This window comes from Amaranthus tricolor, chromosome 12, assembly GCF_026212465.1.
Source record: "Amaranthus tricolor cultivar Red isolate AtriRed21 chromosome 12, ASM2621246v1, whole genome shotgun sequence".
In the NCBI taxonomy this organism is placed as follows: domain Eukaryota; kingdom Viridiplantae; phylum Streptophyta; class Magnoliopsida; order Caryophyllales; family Amaranthaceae; genus Amaranthus; species Amaranthus tricolor.
Window position 1 is genome coordinate 9644246 of NC_080058.1, and position 14239 is coordinate 9658484.

The 14239-nt window shown below is 28.1% G+C and overlaps 1 protein-coding gene across 1 annotated transcript; it reads right to left on the reverse strand.

The window, feature by feature from the left end:
* Window positions 1-1244: 1244 nt before the first annotated feature.
* Window positions 1245-4896, reverse strand: LOC130828123 (NAC domain-containing protein 2-like). Its single transcript, XM_057693936.1, has 3 exons — window positions 4427-4896; window positions 3877-4151; window positions 1245-2039 (listed from the first exon to the last, which is right to left on the reverse strand). The coding sequence occupies exons 1-3, from the start codon at window positions 4584-4586 to the stop codon at window positions 1602-1604; spliced, it is 873 nt and encodes a 290-aa protein (XP_057549919.1). The 5' UTR covers window positions 4587-4896; the 3' UTR covers window positions 1245-1601.
* Between the last annotated feature and the right edge of the window lie 9343 nt (window positions 4897-14239).

Sequence of the window (14239 nt, forward strand, 5' to 3'; positions counted from 1 at the left end):
TGCCTTAGATCATGAGACGTCGATTAAGACTAGGTATTGGTTAGTTGCCACCAATTCCTAAAAGTGGGACCCAATTAATCACAAATCATGAAGAACCAATAAAAACATCACTATAAATCACCATACAAATAAGAATAAGCCGTCTTTGTAAAATTGTGTGATCCAAGTCAAAAACAAGTGGTTATTGCCAAAGAGATAAGAACTCCGCCAAATGCATTTATGTTCTTCATCTACAATCACTTGTTTTGTTTTTGTTGGCAATATAAGTTACTATTTATCATAGTTATCTATTCCATATTCTCTTTATTCCATTAGAATTGATTTAAAGAGAAAATGGAAGTTTTTTAAGAAAAAAATTAATATTAGTAATGGACGAAAGGAGAGAATAAATTGCGTAAATGAAATTTAAAAAAGAATTAAAATATACGAGATTAAAAGAAAAAAGTGAGTTATTGTCCAAAAATAAAAATAATACAAATTAAATCGAATCTATCAAATGACAAATATTACAAATTGGACGTGGACATGGGGAGTATATGCTAGTTTATCATGTACCACAATCATTTGTTGGCTTGTACATAGTACATGTCCTCGTCATCATCTTATCATTTCATAGTAACACTTCAAAAAGTTGCATAGAAAAGTAATTGATCATCAATTCTTATCGATGAGATTTATTGATTAATCTTGTATGATTGAGATTTGACTTTATTTTAAGATTACAAGAAAAAAAAAAATCAATCAATTGTGTTGTTAGGATATATAGTATTGTTCAGCAAGTTCATATAATTTTGATTTGGAAGCATTATAATTAGACAAATTGAGAGCTATTCACTAGATTGAACTTATGATTTTATATTTGAAAACTGGTATATGCTCCAATTAAAATAAAATTTGCTTTACTTTGTAATCTTTTAATAATAATAATAATAATAATAATAAACAACTATAATTCTTGAATTATTAATTAACATAGCTCGACTCTTCTAAACATAAGTGCATATTATTAATTAACATAGCTCGACTGTTCTAAGCATAAGTACATCAAATTTAAGGGTCTATGTTCTCATTAACAAAACTAAATTATAATTAAAAAAAATACTAGTGTAAGTATTACTCTCTGAGTCCCTTTGAGTTTGTATCTTAAATCTCAAATATATGAGAATTTCTTGAGTCTTAAGGTGCAAACTTATAGAAACAGAGGATATATGAATTAAATAGATCATGTCATCATTCTATATGAATTAAAAAGCAACACAAAATATTTTTTTATATAATCTGTTTTCTAAATACTATAATTTTTTCCAATTTTAAAAAATTACTACATGCACTATATACATTCCTAGTTGGAGTAATGGATTTTCTGAATGATCAAATTTCCCGCAATATATTTTGATTATAAAAAATTGTGCTACACCACCTTACCCCTAAAATTCACTATAGTTTCCTAGAATGAACTAAATATTAACATGCTGAAGCATCAGAATCAATTTACAAAGAATTAATCTTCCTTCTAAACTATTCTTCATCAGCATATGTCCTACAAGACCCGGCCGTGCAGCTCGAAACCCTAGTATTCGTTTCGACTTGGTTCAATTTCTTCACCGGAGGAGCATATATATATCCTGAAAACTGGTCATTTGATCATGCTGAAATGGGTCATCCGTAAACACATCCATGTAATTGAATGACGGGAAATCAATATTCTTGTCGAAATCGTTCCATTTAGGGTCGCTTTGGACCTCTTTGTCGCACATGAACTCGGGGGATGCTGGGAGGTTTGACCCGCTTGTGTCGGTATGGCAACGAGGGACTGAGTCGGATGTGTCGAAATGCAATAGATCGTTTTTCGATGGAGCAATTGGTGATGGTACGGAGAATCCGATAGGGGCCCCCGAAATCACCGGCTTTTGATCCTCAAAATCTGAATATTGTGGTAATGAATTTGGGATTGTAGGTTTGGGCTTTTGATCATTGTTGTAGTCCTTTTCAATGACCCCCTTCTTGTTGTAAATACGGCATAATACCCAATCATCAAGCTGAAATTGAGGAAAGAAAAATGTGTCAATTATTTGTAAATGGTCCACCATTAATCAAGACAAATTGACACCTAATTATACTTTTTTAATGTACTAATTGATTTTGCTACATTTATATTTTAAAAAGCTATAAAGTATATACATAGTCACTTAATTTAATATATATTTATTATTTTATTGAGTATCAAAAATATGTATCTCGCTATGTCCCTATAAGTGTGTTACAATAGAACTTTGCAAAAGGTATAAAGAAAAAGAGACATTAAAATTGTGTAGTCTTTAAGATTAAAATAGATATAAAATTAGAAAAATGTGTAAATAAAAAGTAAAGACGGTGTTGAAAACATTATAAAAATACATATTTTAAAGTAAAAAAAAGGATTAAAATAAAAATAATAACATTAAACCTCCCTAAGTCTAAAACTTAGAAGCTACAAATATAATAGTGCTAGTAATTGTACTAGGTTTGGTTAAGCTCACAAGCATCAAAATCTTTGACAACTAAGCATGACTCAACATGTTTATCGCCACTTGACTTTAGAACAAAAGTTAATAACCTATAAAAATCTACATTTGCTGCAAAACTGTTACCACTATTTTATTGTGTATTAATTTAAGAATAACAAATATTTTCTAATAAATTAATAATATTAATTAATATCTAAATATCAAGTAAATTTCTCAAAATTATTGATAATTTGTTATTAATATTGATAATTAGGAGATAATAATTATATTGCAAATTAGGAACACAAGGTTGCTAGAGACGTGAGCATAAAATGTAAGGAACAAAGTTGTGTAAACCTTATCTCTTAATTAGCAAGTGTGAATGGAATAAAACTTTAAAAGGAAAGTTGTAAAAAATCAATAAAAAATTATTTTTCTTTCTATAATTATACAATAAGTTAAATCACATATATATATATATATATATATATATATATATATATATATATATATATATATATAATTAGGTGATAATCATGAAAAATGCCAATATCACAAGGAGTTTCTAGGAAGGTCCATATTGGACTAGATTTGTCTTGACATGAAAAAACCCATATGGGTGGTCCATCACCTCAAAGCAAAACCATTTAGGTGCCACTAGAAAAGCATGAAATCTTAATCTTATTATTTTATTTATTTTATTTGTGTTGTATTGTTTAAAACCACACATATTTTGCCTATAGTTTCAACATCAACACCAAAATGACCCATTTACCCTAACACTTAAAAATTAAAGTTTCATTAAGAAAATGACATATTCACCCCTATTCATAAAGAAAGATAGTTTAAAAAGTTAAAAGAAACCAAATGATTAATAACATAAAATTCATATTCCAATTATACCCAGGAGCACTCATCTTAGACTCATGATTAGTCAATTAGCCTTTGGTTATCAATATAGTGCACTTTTTTACAATAATAAAGAAATTTTGATTGTAATGGTTTTTTCTTAAAAAAAAATTAAAAAATTCATTATTTGTATTTTCAAAATGTGATCATCAAATTAAAATAATGATAGTGGAAAGAATTTTGTAAAAAGACAAGATAATTAAAGTAAATTAAACCCAAGATATTTTCCATTAAAATCACCCTAAGTTGTTTTATATTTTCATCCTATCATCTAATATCAACAATCAACTAAACAATTAACAAATCAATATAATCGACTTATTTTCTAATTGGTCATTTTAATACCCTAAATACACATAAGTCAACTTAATAGAGATAATCTCACCGATCATTAAACCGACTCATTTAATAATTTGAGTTAACACATATGTAGTACTCTACTAAACATTAAGCATGAATAAAGAAATAGTTAAGAAATTACCCTGAGATTAGTTCTTTTGCCAGCAGATCGATCAACATTAGCGAGGCGATACTCGTGCATTATCCAATTAGTCTTGACACCCTTAGGAGCTTTCCCAGCATAAAACACCAAAGCCTTTTTTATACCAAGAGTTTTCGGTTTTCCAATCGGTTTATCCGCCCCGGTCGCCTTCCAATACCCGGATCCAGCCGCCCGATTAGGTCTTGACCCGTTTGGATATTTCCTATCTCTTGGAGAAAAGAAATACCACTCTTTCTCACCATACAGTGCCATCCCTATCAATTTAAGAAAAATTAAACAATCAAAACTCATTTGAAAAACAAAAAAAATCATTTTATATAATTCTAACTTTTTTTTTTTGAAAAATCGGAAAATTTTAAAAATTATTTTGAAATTAAACTTACCCAGATGAAAAATTTTCCCAAAAAATCATTTAAGACGATCCCAGAAAATTGCCTTCAAAAGGGATCCATAGTGAACTATGGTTATTAATCATTAATTAATTTTAAAAAATTTATAAAAAAACAGAAAAACCCAGAAGAGAAATTACCAGGAAGCTGCCATGGATCGAACTTGTAAAGATCAATTTCAGCAATAATAGGAACAGAGATACTTTGAGAAGCACACTTGCGACATAAATAATGAACAACTAATTCTTCATCAGTTGGGTGAAATCGAAATCCTGGTGGTAATACCAATTCCTGACTCATGATTATGTTTTAAAACAGAAGATCGGATCGGATCGGATGATTCTAGAACTTTCTTGAATTCTTCGAGTTTCAGTGAAGAAGAAGTAGACGATTAGAGTTGATTATTGGAGGTAAATGAATAATGAAATGGTTGTTGCTTCGATTCTTTGCTGTGTATATCCCAAAGATGAAGCTGCTTGCTCAAAACACGAGCCTTCGGATAGACATTTCTTACTCCTTTTTATAGAGGGGTGAACGAGATGGTCAAGCCTTGGTGTGGGTTTTTATTTTTATTTTTTATTTTTTATTTTTAATACGCACGTGTTTGGAGCACTAGCTTTGGTTGAATTTTGAAAAGTTAACACTTTTTAGTCTCACTGCAATGTTTTTATTTTTTTACTACAATGTTCTACTCTAGTCTAATATTATACTTCTACTAATAATATTATTCCAATTATTTCTTTTCAAACCTTCTATTTGCTTTTTAGTATTATTTATCAACTATTTTTAATTTATAATTTATTTTTAATCTATAAATGAAAATATATTCAAATAAGATTTTATTTGATTCATCTCAACATAAGGTGTATTAATATTAATTTTTTATAATTTTTAATTATTTATAATTAGAGATATTAAAAATTAAATTAGTGATTAAAAAACATGCAAAAAGCAAATAAGACCTTTAAAAAGAAACAAATAGAGTATATTATTATTTCTAAATATTTCATCTGTCCTTTCATTTTGCTCAAGTTGTAAGATGAAATAAGTGAAAATAAAAAATAAATTGGAGAATAAAAAAATAATAAGTAAATAATAGAAATTAGTAATTAAGGTAAAAACAAAGTATAAATTTAAGTCAGTTGCAATCAAAACTGTTAAATCTAATGTGTTTAGGATACTAAAATGAGTCTATATATATATATATACTCAAATTCAAATCTAATAGATTTTAAAAAATTAAACACAAACCCTAAAATAGAAGCGAGTATGAAGTGATTCCATATTACTCTGGACTATTACGATCCCAAACACCACGAATTAGCGGTAGTAAAAATAAAAATTTTAAAAAATAAAAAACAAAAAAAAAGTTAGAAGGGGTTTTGTCGTTATTAGGAAAAGTTGGAATAGGAAGGCAGAAGATGTTCTTGATACAATGCATCGACAGCTGAGCCGACATTACTTGGGTGACAAGCACATAGCTGACCGCAGCCTAGACACGTGTTGACTAACCAATACTAAAACACCACGTATACAGTTATCGCTATCGTGCGCTTGAGCTATGTTGTCACTGCTTGCGTCATTTGAAGCTGAAGCAACTTTATTGTCCTCTTATTTTAACAACGATAAAGTTTTGTTGACTCTCGTCCCCGCTCCGTTACGACTACTTTCTTTTTATGTTAATCACCCAATACTATGTTTAGTGCTACTCAACTGTTTATGTGTTTAACCTATTAATTAATCAACTCGACTATTATGAGTTCGTCTTTTTTAAATATTGTTTCCAACAAGAATTAACTCCATTTTGAAATTAAAAATATCGATTTAAGATTTTACTATTTTTCTCTAGTATGATTTAAAATTTAATGTACATTGCTTTTACATTAATTCTTGTTAGAGATGATTTTTTTGAAAGCTCATTTTTAATTTGATCAGCTTATTATTATTTTTTAATTTAATTAAGCTTTAACGTTTTAGACCTAAGAGATGTCTCTCAAGAAGATTGTCTTTGGAGATCGGCCGTTGCTTTATCTTATATTGATTCAAACACTTAATTAGACAATTAAATATTTAATAGTGTAATTGTACTACTATAACTATCTACAATTACTAATGGCTAATAGCTACCTACACAATTACTTAGCACAATTGCTGATTCGGAAAAAAAATAAGTAATGTCAATTTAAGTAAAAGGCACATATTGAAATTTGATTCCTGATCACATATGTGAAAGATAACACACTAACTAATTCATCTATAGTATATTTACATACTCTTTTCGTTCTTTAATAATGTTTTCCATAAGGAATGTTTACGGGTTTTTAGATAGTGGAGATATTATTTTATTAAATTACAAATTTGATGGAAAAAAGTATGGATGATAAATATATAAAAAATATTATATGAAAGTTAGTGGAAAAATGTGGGGACCACAATTAATAATTTTTTTTTAAATAAATTTAGTAGGAAACATGTGGGGATTATAAGAAATATAAAAATGTAAAAATAAAATTAGTGGGACATATATGGGGACCATAAGCATTATTAAAATATTAAAATATTAAAATGATGATGAATAAGATTATTTTTGTCAAAATTTGTTATATAAATAGATAGATTATTTATGGAAACAACAAATAACACATTCAAAAATGGAAAGTGAAAACTTCTCTAAGAAATATAATATATTCACGTCGTTTTCTAATATTCTTTCCATTTAATTTTGCACAATTCTCAAAGTAAATTTTAAGTCTTCATATCTCTAAATACACATCATAAAAAATTAGAAAAAATATATAATAAAAAAGTATACATTAAGACGAATCTAATAAGATTTCACATGAATATATTTTTATCATCTACATATATCTTAAAAATCTTAATTAAATTTCTCTTTTTAAAATAAAATATTTTAAATGGGAAGAACATTAGAAAATAAAAGAGTATAAATTTCTTTTGGATTTTAATGATCTCAATTAAGGATAACATACTTTTGACAAATAAATGATCCCTGACATCTTTAGGCCGGGTGGTGGAGGTTTAGGGTTTTGGAGTTGATGATTTTTATTAATTTTTCTTATATAACGTATTTCATTGATTTCGAGTATTAAATATTTATTTTTAAAAATAAAGTAAATAAAACGTAGAATAATAAACTTAAACTTTTGCGATGAATAATTATGATTAAATAACAAATTTAAGTTTATTAAAAAATCTTAAGATCCTACGATTTTAAGTAGAAACCCAATTTTAACAACTTTGAGTATTATTCATCATAATGACTTTTTTTCATAAGAACAAACGTCTATTTTTCATAAGAACAAACGTCCAATTCACCCTTAAGGAGAACGTTTTTAAAATTAGGTCAAAATGAGTACTTAATATAACAAATAACTTAGCATTTTATCTACCTCATAGAAAAATTGAAACCTAGTGGTCACCATGCGGATTAAAAAATATTTGTCTACCACAAAGAAAATTCATTAGTTTTTGTATTTTCTTTGTGGTAGACATTTATTTTTTTAAAATTTAATATTTTTTAAAAAGTTATTGGATCGTGGGAACATCATAAATGATAGAATTACATAGGGCCGTCTCATTCATTTTAAACCCCAGAACCAAAAATAAAAAGGACACCTAAAAACTTAAGGCGTAATGAATTATATATTACTCTATAGTTTTTTATTGTTGATATTTGAAATACTCTATAAAAAAACACTAATAATTTATATTATTTAGCAAAAATATAAATTATATCTAAATTTAAATCAAGTTAATATCAACCTTGTGTGTTTTGGCCTAAACCTGCCAACTTTAATACTTTGATGACTGTGATTCGTAAAAATTAAATATTAAGACTGTAATTCGCAAAAAAACAAAACTTTAAAGCTATAATTCACAAATTATTCTCCATAGTAACAATGTTTCCATGTAATATAAAAACTTGTTGAATGAATGAACTTCTAGATGAAACAATAATGTGATAACATTATTTGTAGGGACCAAAATAAAAGTACAATTTTTATTTCATGTCATTTGGGGTACAAACAAACCTCTATTGTCATTTTTCTTTTTAGTCTTTTCTATAATTTGCTCATATTTTATCTTTGATTATAATTTAACATTTTTTTCTTTAATTTTTACATAATATTAAAATTACATATATTTAATATAGATATTTCTCTCACTTTTTTCATATAATACCAATTTACTTTTTTTATTTTTTATTTTACTGATCTATCAAATATTATGGGCAAATTTAGTGGAAAGAGGAAGGAGTGAATAAGTCCTTGTTTTGGATTAGAATAAAACATGAATTAAGGCAATATATTACTTTTTCTTTTTTGTTTTTTATGTTTCAAGGTGGAGCTTCTATGAAGTTTCATTATCAAATTACGTTTGTGATAGCCTAAATTTCTCCTCCTTATATTTTATATGCGGCGAACAGTCCCGCTTTCCGGTTCTCCTATTAATTAATAATTGAACTTGGACATCATGTTTCCCCTACACACATATCTTGAATTATTATTACATTATAAAGAAATTGTTTATCACATAATGTATCATCATATAGAGAAAGTTACTTTTGTAGCTTTTTGTACGACAAAATCCTTCCTAAGAGTGTGCTTAAAATGCAAAATTATAAGTTTAACGATAAAATATGATCTTTAGGATTTAATTAAGTTCAATAGTATTAGGGACTGTTTGATTGAGTGTAATAATCAAAGGGAAAGGTAATGGACAGACTCAATTCTCTTTGTTGTTATTTATTTGCCACTTTCTATCATTCTCTTTCCCTTTTTTATTTTTGGATTTACCTAATTTTGGACCACACTCATTCTCCTCCCTCTCCAAGACTTTTTCATTCCCATTCCATACTTTATTTCCCATCACTTTCTCTCTCTTTTCTCAAACCCTAAATAATAATAATAATAATAAATAATATAGTAATAATAATTCTAAAAAAAAATTCAGAAATTTTAAAATAAAAAAAAATAAAAATAACTCCCCATTAACAAATAACTTTCCACTTCTCGCTCTAAATCTTATAACTAACCTCACTTACCTACTAAAAATTAAACCAATTACCCTTAATTCATTCACATTAGTACTCACACTTTCTTTTTCTCCTGCAAATTACTTCTTCCATCTTCCAATTGCTTAAAATTTAATCAAGAAAAGGCAAGATTTTGATATCAAAGATATGATTTTGAATTAGGTGTTGTTCACAAACTACTACTTTTGGCATGAACTTTGTCTAGAAAGGACTATTGGCAAAGACTTGGGTCTTACTAGAACACTTTTGGTATGAATTTTGATCTAGAAACAAGTGATTATTTGGATTTGTAATCAATTGAGCTAGAAAGATATTATTTAGAGTTTTTTTTTTCTTCATATTATAGGAAAAGATGATATAGGTTAATGATATTTTTTTTAAAAATAAATTTTTCAAGTTTATCATATAATAACTAGTTATTTTTGGAAAAAATATAAAAGAATTTAAAAACTCATAATTTGATTCCTTAACTTGAACCAAACAGTCACAAAAGAAATCAATGAGCAGTTCATTCCGTTTCCTAAACACAACCAAACGACTAGACTAAATTAGGGAAATCCATTCCTTTCTCCTTCATTCCCTTTCCTCATTCCATTCCGATTTCCTTGTGCGAACCAAATGGCCATGGCAAATAATTGGCCCCAAGCATGCAGGGCCGCCCTTAGGTTTTTAAGTTTCCGGGGTAAAAGATTATTTATGAGCCCCTAAACTATTGTATACATAAAAAAATTTAAACCATAGCACTAATTGAAAACTAAAAATGGGGGCCCTGGGTGTAGGCACGCCTTGCCCTTGCTTAGGGTCAGTCTTGCAAGCATGTATAGTTGGAGGAGCAAGTGAGGACCATTTGCTACAAGCCGTGCTCTATATTGCCTCATATTATCTCCGCGGATCTGTTTTATTCGTCACAATGCAAATATTATTATTATCGAAATCTTATTATAAAAAAATTATTCAAAATGAAAATAAAAAATTGTTAGTGAATTGAAAAAAAAAAATAGAAATGACAAGTTTAACTAAAATGGAGGGAGGATAATACTCTAATATTTAATTTGAACTTCAAATAAAAAGGATCAAAATAAAAAGGTCCACATGAGCATATAGTTTTTCTGGATACTCCTTTAAAGCTCAAGTTTATAGTTATGTTATTAGTTTAACTTTTCATGCATAAGCAATTTATGGTTTTATTTATTGAGAAAATATATTGAGTGTGGTCGAAAAAGTGGTGGATTTAGTAGACTTGAAGTTCTATGTCAACTATGAGAATATATTTAAACAAGACAAACAAATTTTCTTGCTATTGTACAATATTCACAAACTTTTCAAGTCGAACCAAGTGACCTAACATATTAATAACATATTAAGATTCAAGTCAAAAAATAAATATATGTTGAATAAAATCAATTAATAAACTGAAATTGTTACAAAATTGTAGTAATTGTTAAAAATTGAAAGTAACATTTCAACTAAATTTGTTTTTAAAAATTAAAAAAACCTTAACTTAATGAAATTAGTTTTTGTTTTTTTTTTCAAAAATAAAAATTCAATTTTTTAAAATAAAATAAAATAAAATGCCGACATAAAATATTATTTAATTATTATTAGCTCAAAACTATGAGTGTGATAAAGTGAATTAATACCTAGTGTAGAGAGAGTGTGAGTGCACGTGGCCGCAATGTAAAGACAACGAGAAACGTATGATAGAAGTCGGGATTTGAATGCCACGTCATAAGATGACCCACGTGTGGGTAGTGGGCGGGCTAAGTCAAGCTGCCGCTATTCGGATTATCCACCCAACATCAGAATATGCTTTCTTACCTCCTTTCCACTCTTTTTCTCTCGCACACTTGATGCTTCTCCTTTGACATTTTACTTTTCTTTTATTTTTCTTCATCTCTTTTATTTAGTTTATATATAACTACTTTTGTGTTTCTTGTTAATTATTCTATTTTAATCGAATAATTCCCAACAAAACCGAATACTTTCTCCTAATCCAACAAAAAAAAAAATATTAAAAAATAAGAACTACTCTTGTAATACTACCATCTCTCGGTAAGACGACTTTAAAATAAAAAATTTATATGCTAATAATTTGTATTATTAAGCTATTCAAACTATATATGATGCACGTCTCACAATGAGACCGTCTCATACAAGAATTGTAAAAGAACAATCAATTACATAAATATGTTAGTTTTTAGCATGTATTTTGCTTTGCATATTAAATAAGTGTAAAACACATTCAAATGGAAACACACATATATATACTTCCTTCGTTTTGTTCCAACTTAGTTGTAACATTGAGAATTGTACGCTATTCACTTATCTATCTTAATTTTTGATTAATTTTTAATTTATAAGTTAAAATATAGTTAATTGAGATTTTGTTTGATTCGTCTCAATCTAAAGATTATAAATATCAAATTTTTATAATTTTTTATTATAAATAATTAGAGATATTAAATATTGAATTTGTGCGTTGAACTACGTGAAAAAAACAAACGTCGTAAGTATTTTGGAACGGAGAAAGTATGTATCAATTAGTATGTATAAAGGTAATAAGATGAAGTTACTTTTTACATTTTTACCCACTTTTCTTGATTTTTACCCCATTTATTATTAGAAGTGTGAATAAAAAAAACCAATCTTTTAAAGTGACCACCTTTTTTATTGTATTGCCACTTTTTTTTAATAAATTTACAAAAATGCCTTAGATATTTTTAATTATAAAATCAACCATTATTATTAAACTAAAATTATTAATAACAAGTAAATTAATATAAAAATATTAATTTTAAAAAAGAAAAAAAATTTAAAAATAGGAAAATAAACCTATTCACACGTTTTGTGCTGAAAATTAATACATATTTACTTTTATGGCCATAACTTTTGATAGGAAAATCACATTCATTCAAGATCTTTCCAATCATATGTTATATGCCAAATTTCGATAACCGAGCGAGAAATGATGATCGTTTAAAGTTTGCTTGTGCTAAAATTTAATACATGTTTAATCTTTTGTTCCATAAATTTTTATTAAAAATTGCATTAATTCAAGGTTTATGGCATTAGAAATTAGACTTCAAGAGCTTTCCAACGATATATTATATGCTCAATTCATATAACCGAGCGAAAAATGACGACTGTTTAAAGTTAGTAGTGATTTTTAGTATATCTAGTCACGTAAAACACGTGACCGCAGCGTGGTATGGTCGCATAAAACACGCGAACGGACCGCGATTAAGTCGCGTAACAGAACCAGCAACAATTGATTCCACTGCTATCCGGTCGCATATTTTACGTGACTGGATGTACTAAAAATTACTGTAAACATCAAACGATCATCATTTCTTGCTCGGTTATCGGAATTGGGCATACAATATATTGTTGGAAAGCTCTTGAAGTCCAGTTCTTAATTCCTTAAACCTTGCATTGATAAAAAAAATTTTAATAAAACGTCACTGTCAAAAGATTGAATATGTATAAAATTTCAACACAAGCAAATTTTAAACATTTGCCATTTCTCGTTCGGTTATCGGAATTGGGCATATAATATATCATTGGAAAGATCTTGAAGTCTAGGTTAATACTGCAGACATTGAATTAATGTGATTTTCTATAAAAAGTTATGGCCAAAAAAGTGAATATGTATCATTTTGTTCATCGTTTTGCATTCACCATAGTGTTTCAATATTGAATTTTGGTTAGGTGAGTGTTTTTAGAGAGATGTAGAGAGATAAATTTATGAAAAGTCATTAAGGGCAAAATTGGAAATTCATTATAGAAAGAGTGGCTGTAACACCCATGAATTTCCAACCTCTTATACAAAACCAAAATCCCATATGACAGAAGGAAATTCGAGTGTTATATTTAAAAATAAAATAAATAAATGAATAATAAACTTTAAAAATGTGAGTAGAAATTTCGGCAGTAATTCACCTAAAATCGAGGGCGTGATGGAATATAAAACACAATAAAATAACTAAACACATCCAAGGCATCATCGCTTTTAAAATCTCGTACTACGACGGAATGATTCATCGTCGGCTCCTTAAATCTTCATGACAAGCATGGATCGTGGTTCCAATGTTGATGCTTGATTTTTAAAAAAATAATAATAATAAAAATACTTTAAACAATACAAACCCATAAACTACGTAGCGGAAAATTTAAATAATACAAAGGAGGACACAAGGCCTCATATCAAAAACATATATAGAAAAAGTTTGCAAAAGACATAAGAACTACAAAACCAAAAGACGTTTGCATAACATGAGTTATGCTTCGCACTCCACACTCCCCCAAAGCAATGTAAAAGATGCTCCAGATACCTGGTGCCAGTCTATGATCCTCCTGCTGCTCAACATCAGACCAAAGGCCAATGTATCATAGCAGAACAATCATATAAAGTCGTAAAAAAATCAAACATAAACACAAAGACGTACACGTCAATAATTAATACCAAATAAAATAAGGCCAACATACTAGATATCATTATGTTATACCACGATATAAATATAATTTCATCTAGCACAACTAGTGACCATTTATCATCCATTTATACTTGTTAATCTCATTCCTTCCTTCCCAATCCGAACAATACGTTCCTGGGTGGAATGTAACTCTTAACACTCCTCTTTTCAAAAACATAAACTCTGATAAACACACGTAGTGTTAACTCATTTAATGGCACCAACAGGTTACTAAACGCTTGACCTTAAAAGGCTTGTCTACCTTAAAGTAAGTATAATAATAATATATCCTTGGGATTCTTAACTCCCATAAGATATCTTAGCATAGGCGTAATCCTTTTATGAAGGAAAACCCTTGGGGTTCGCAAGACCCACAGGGTAATTCTCACTATAAATCTTGTACCAATGAATAAACTATCTATCAA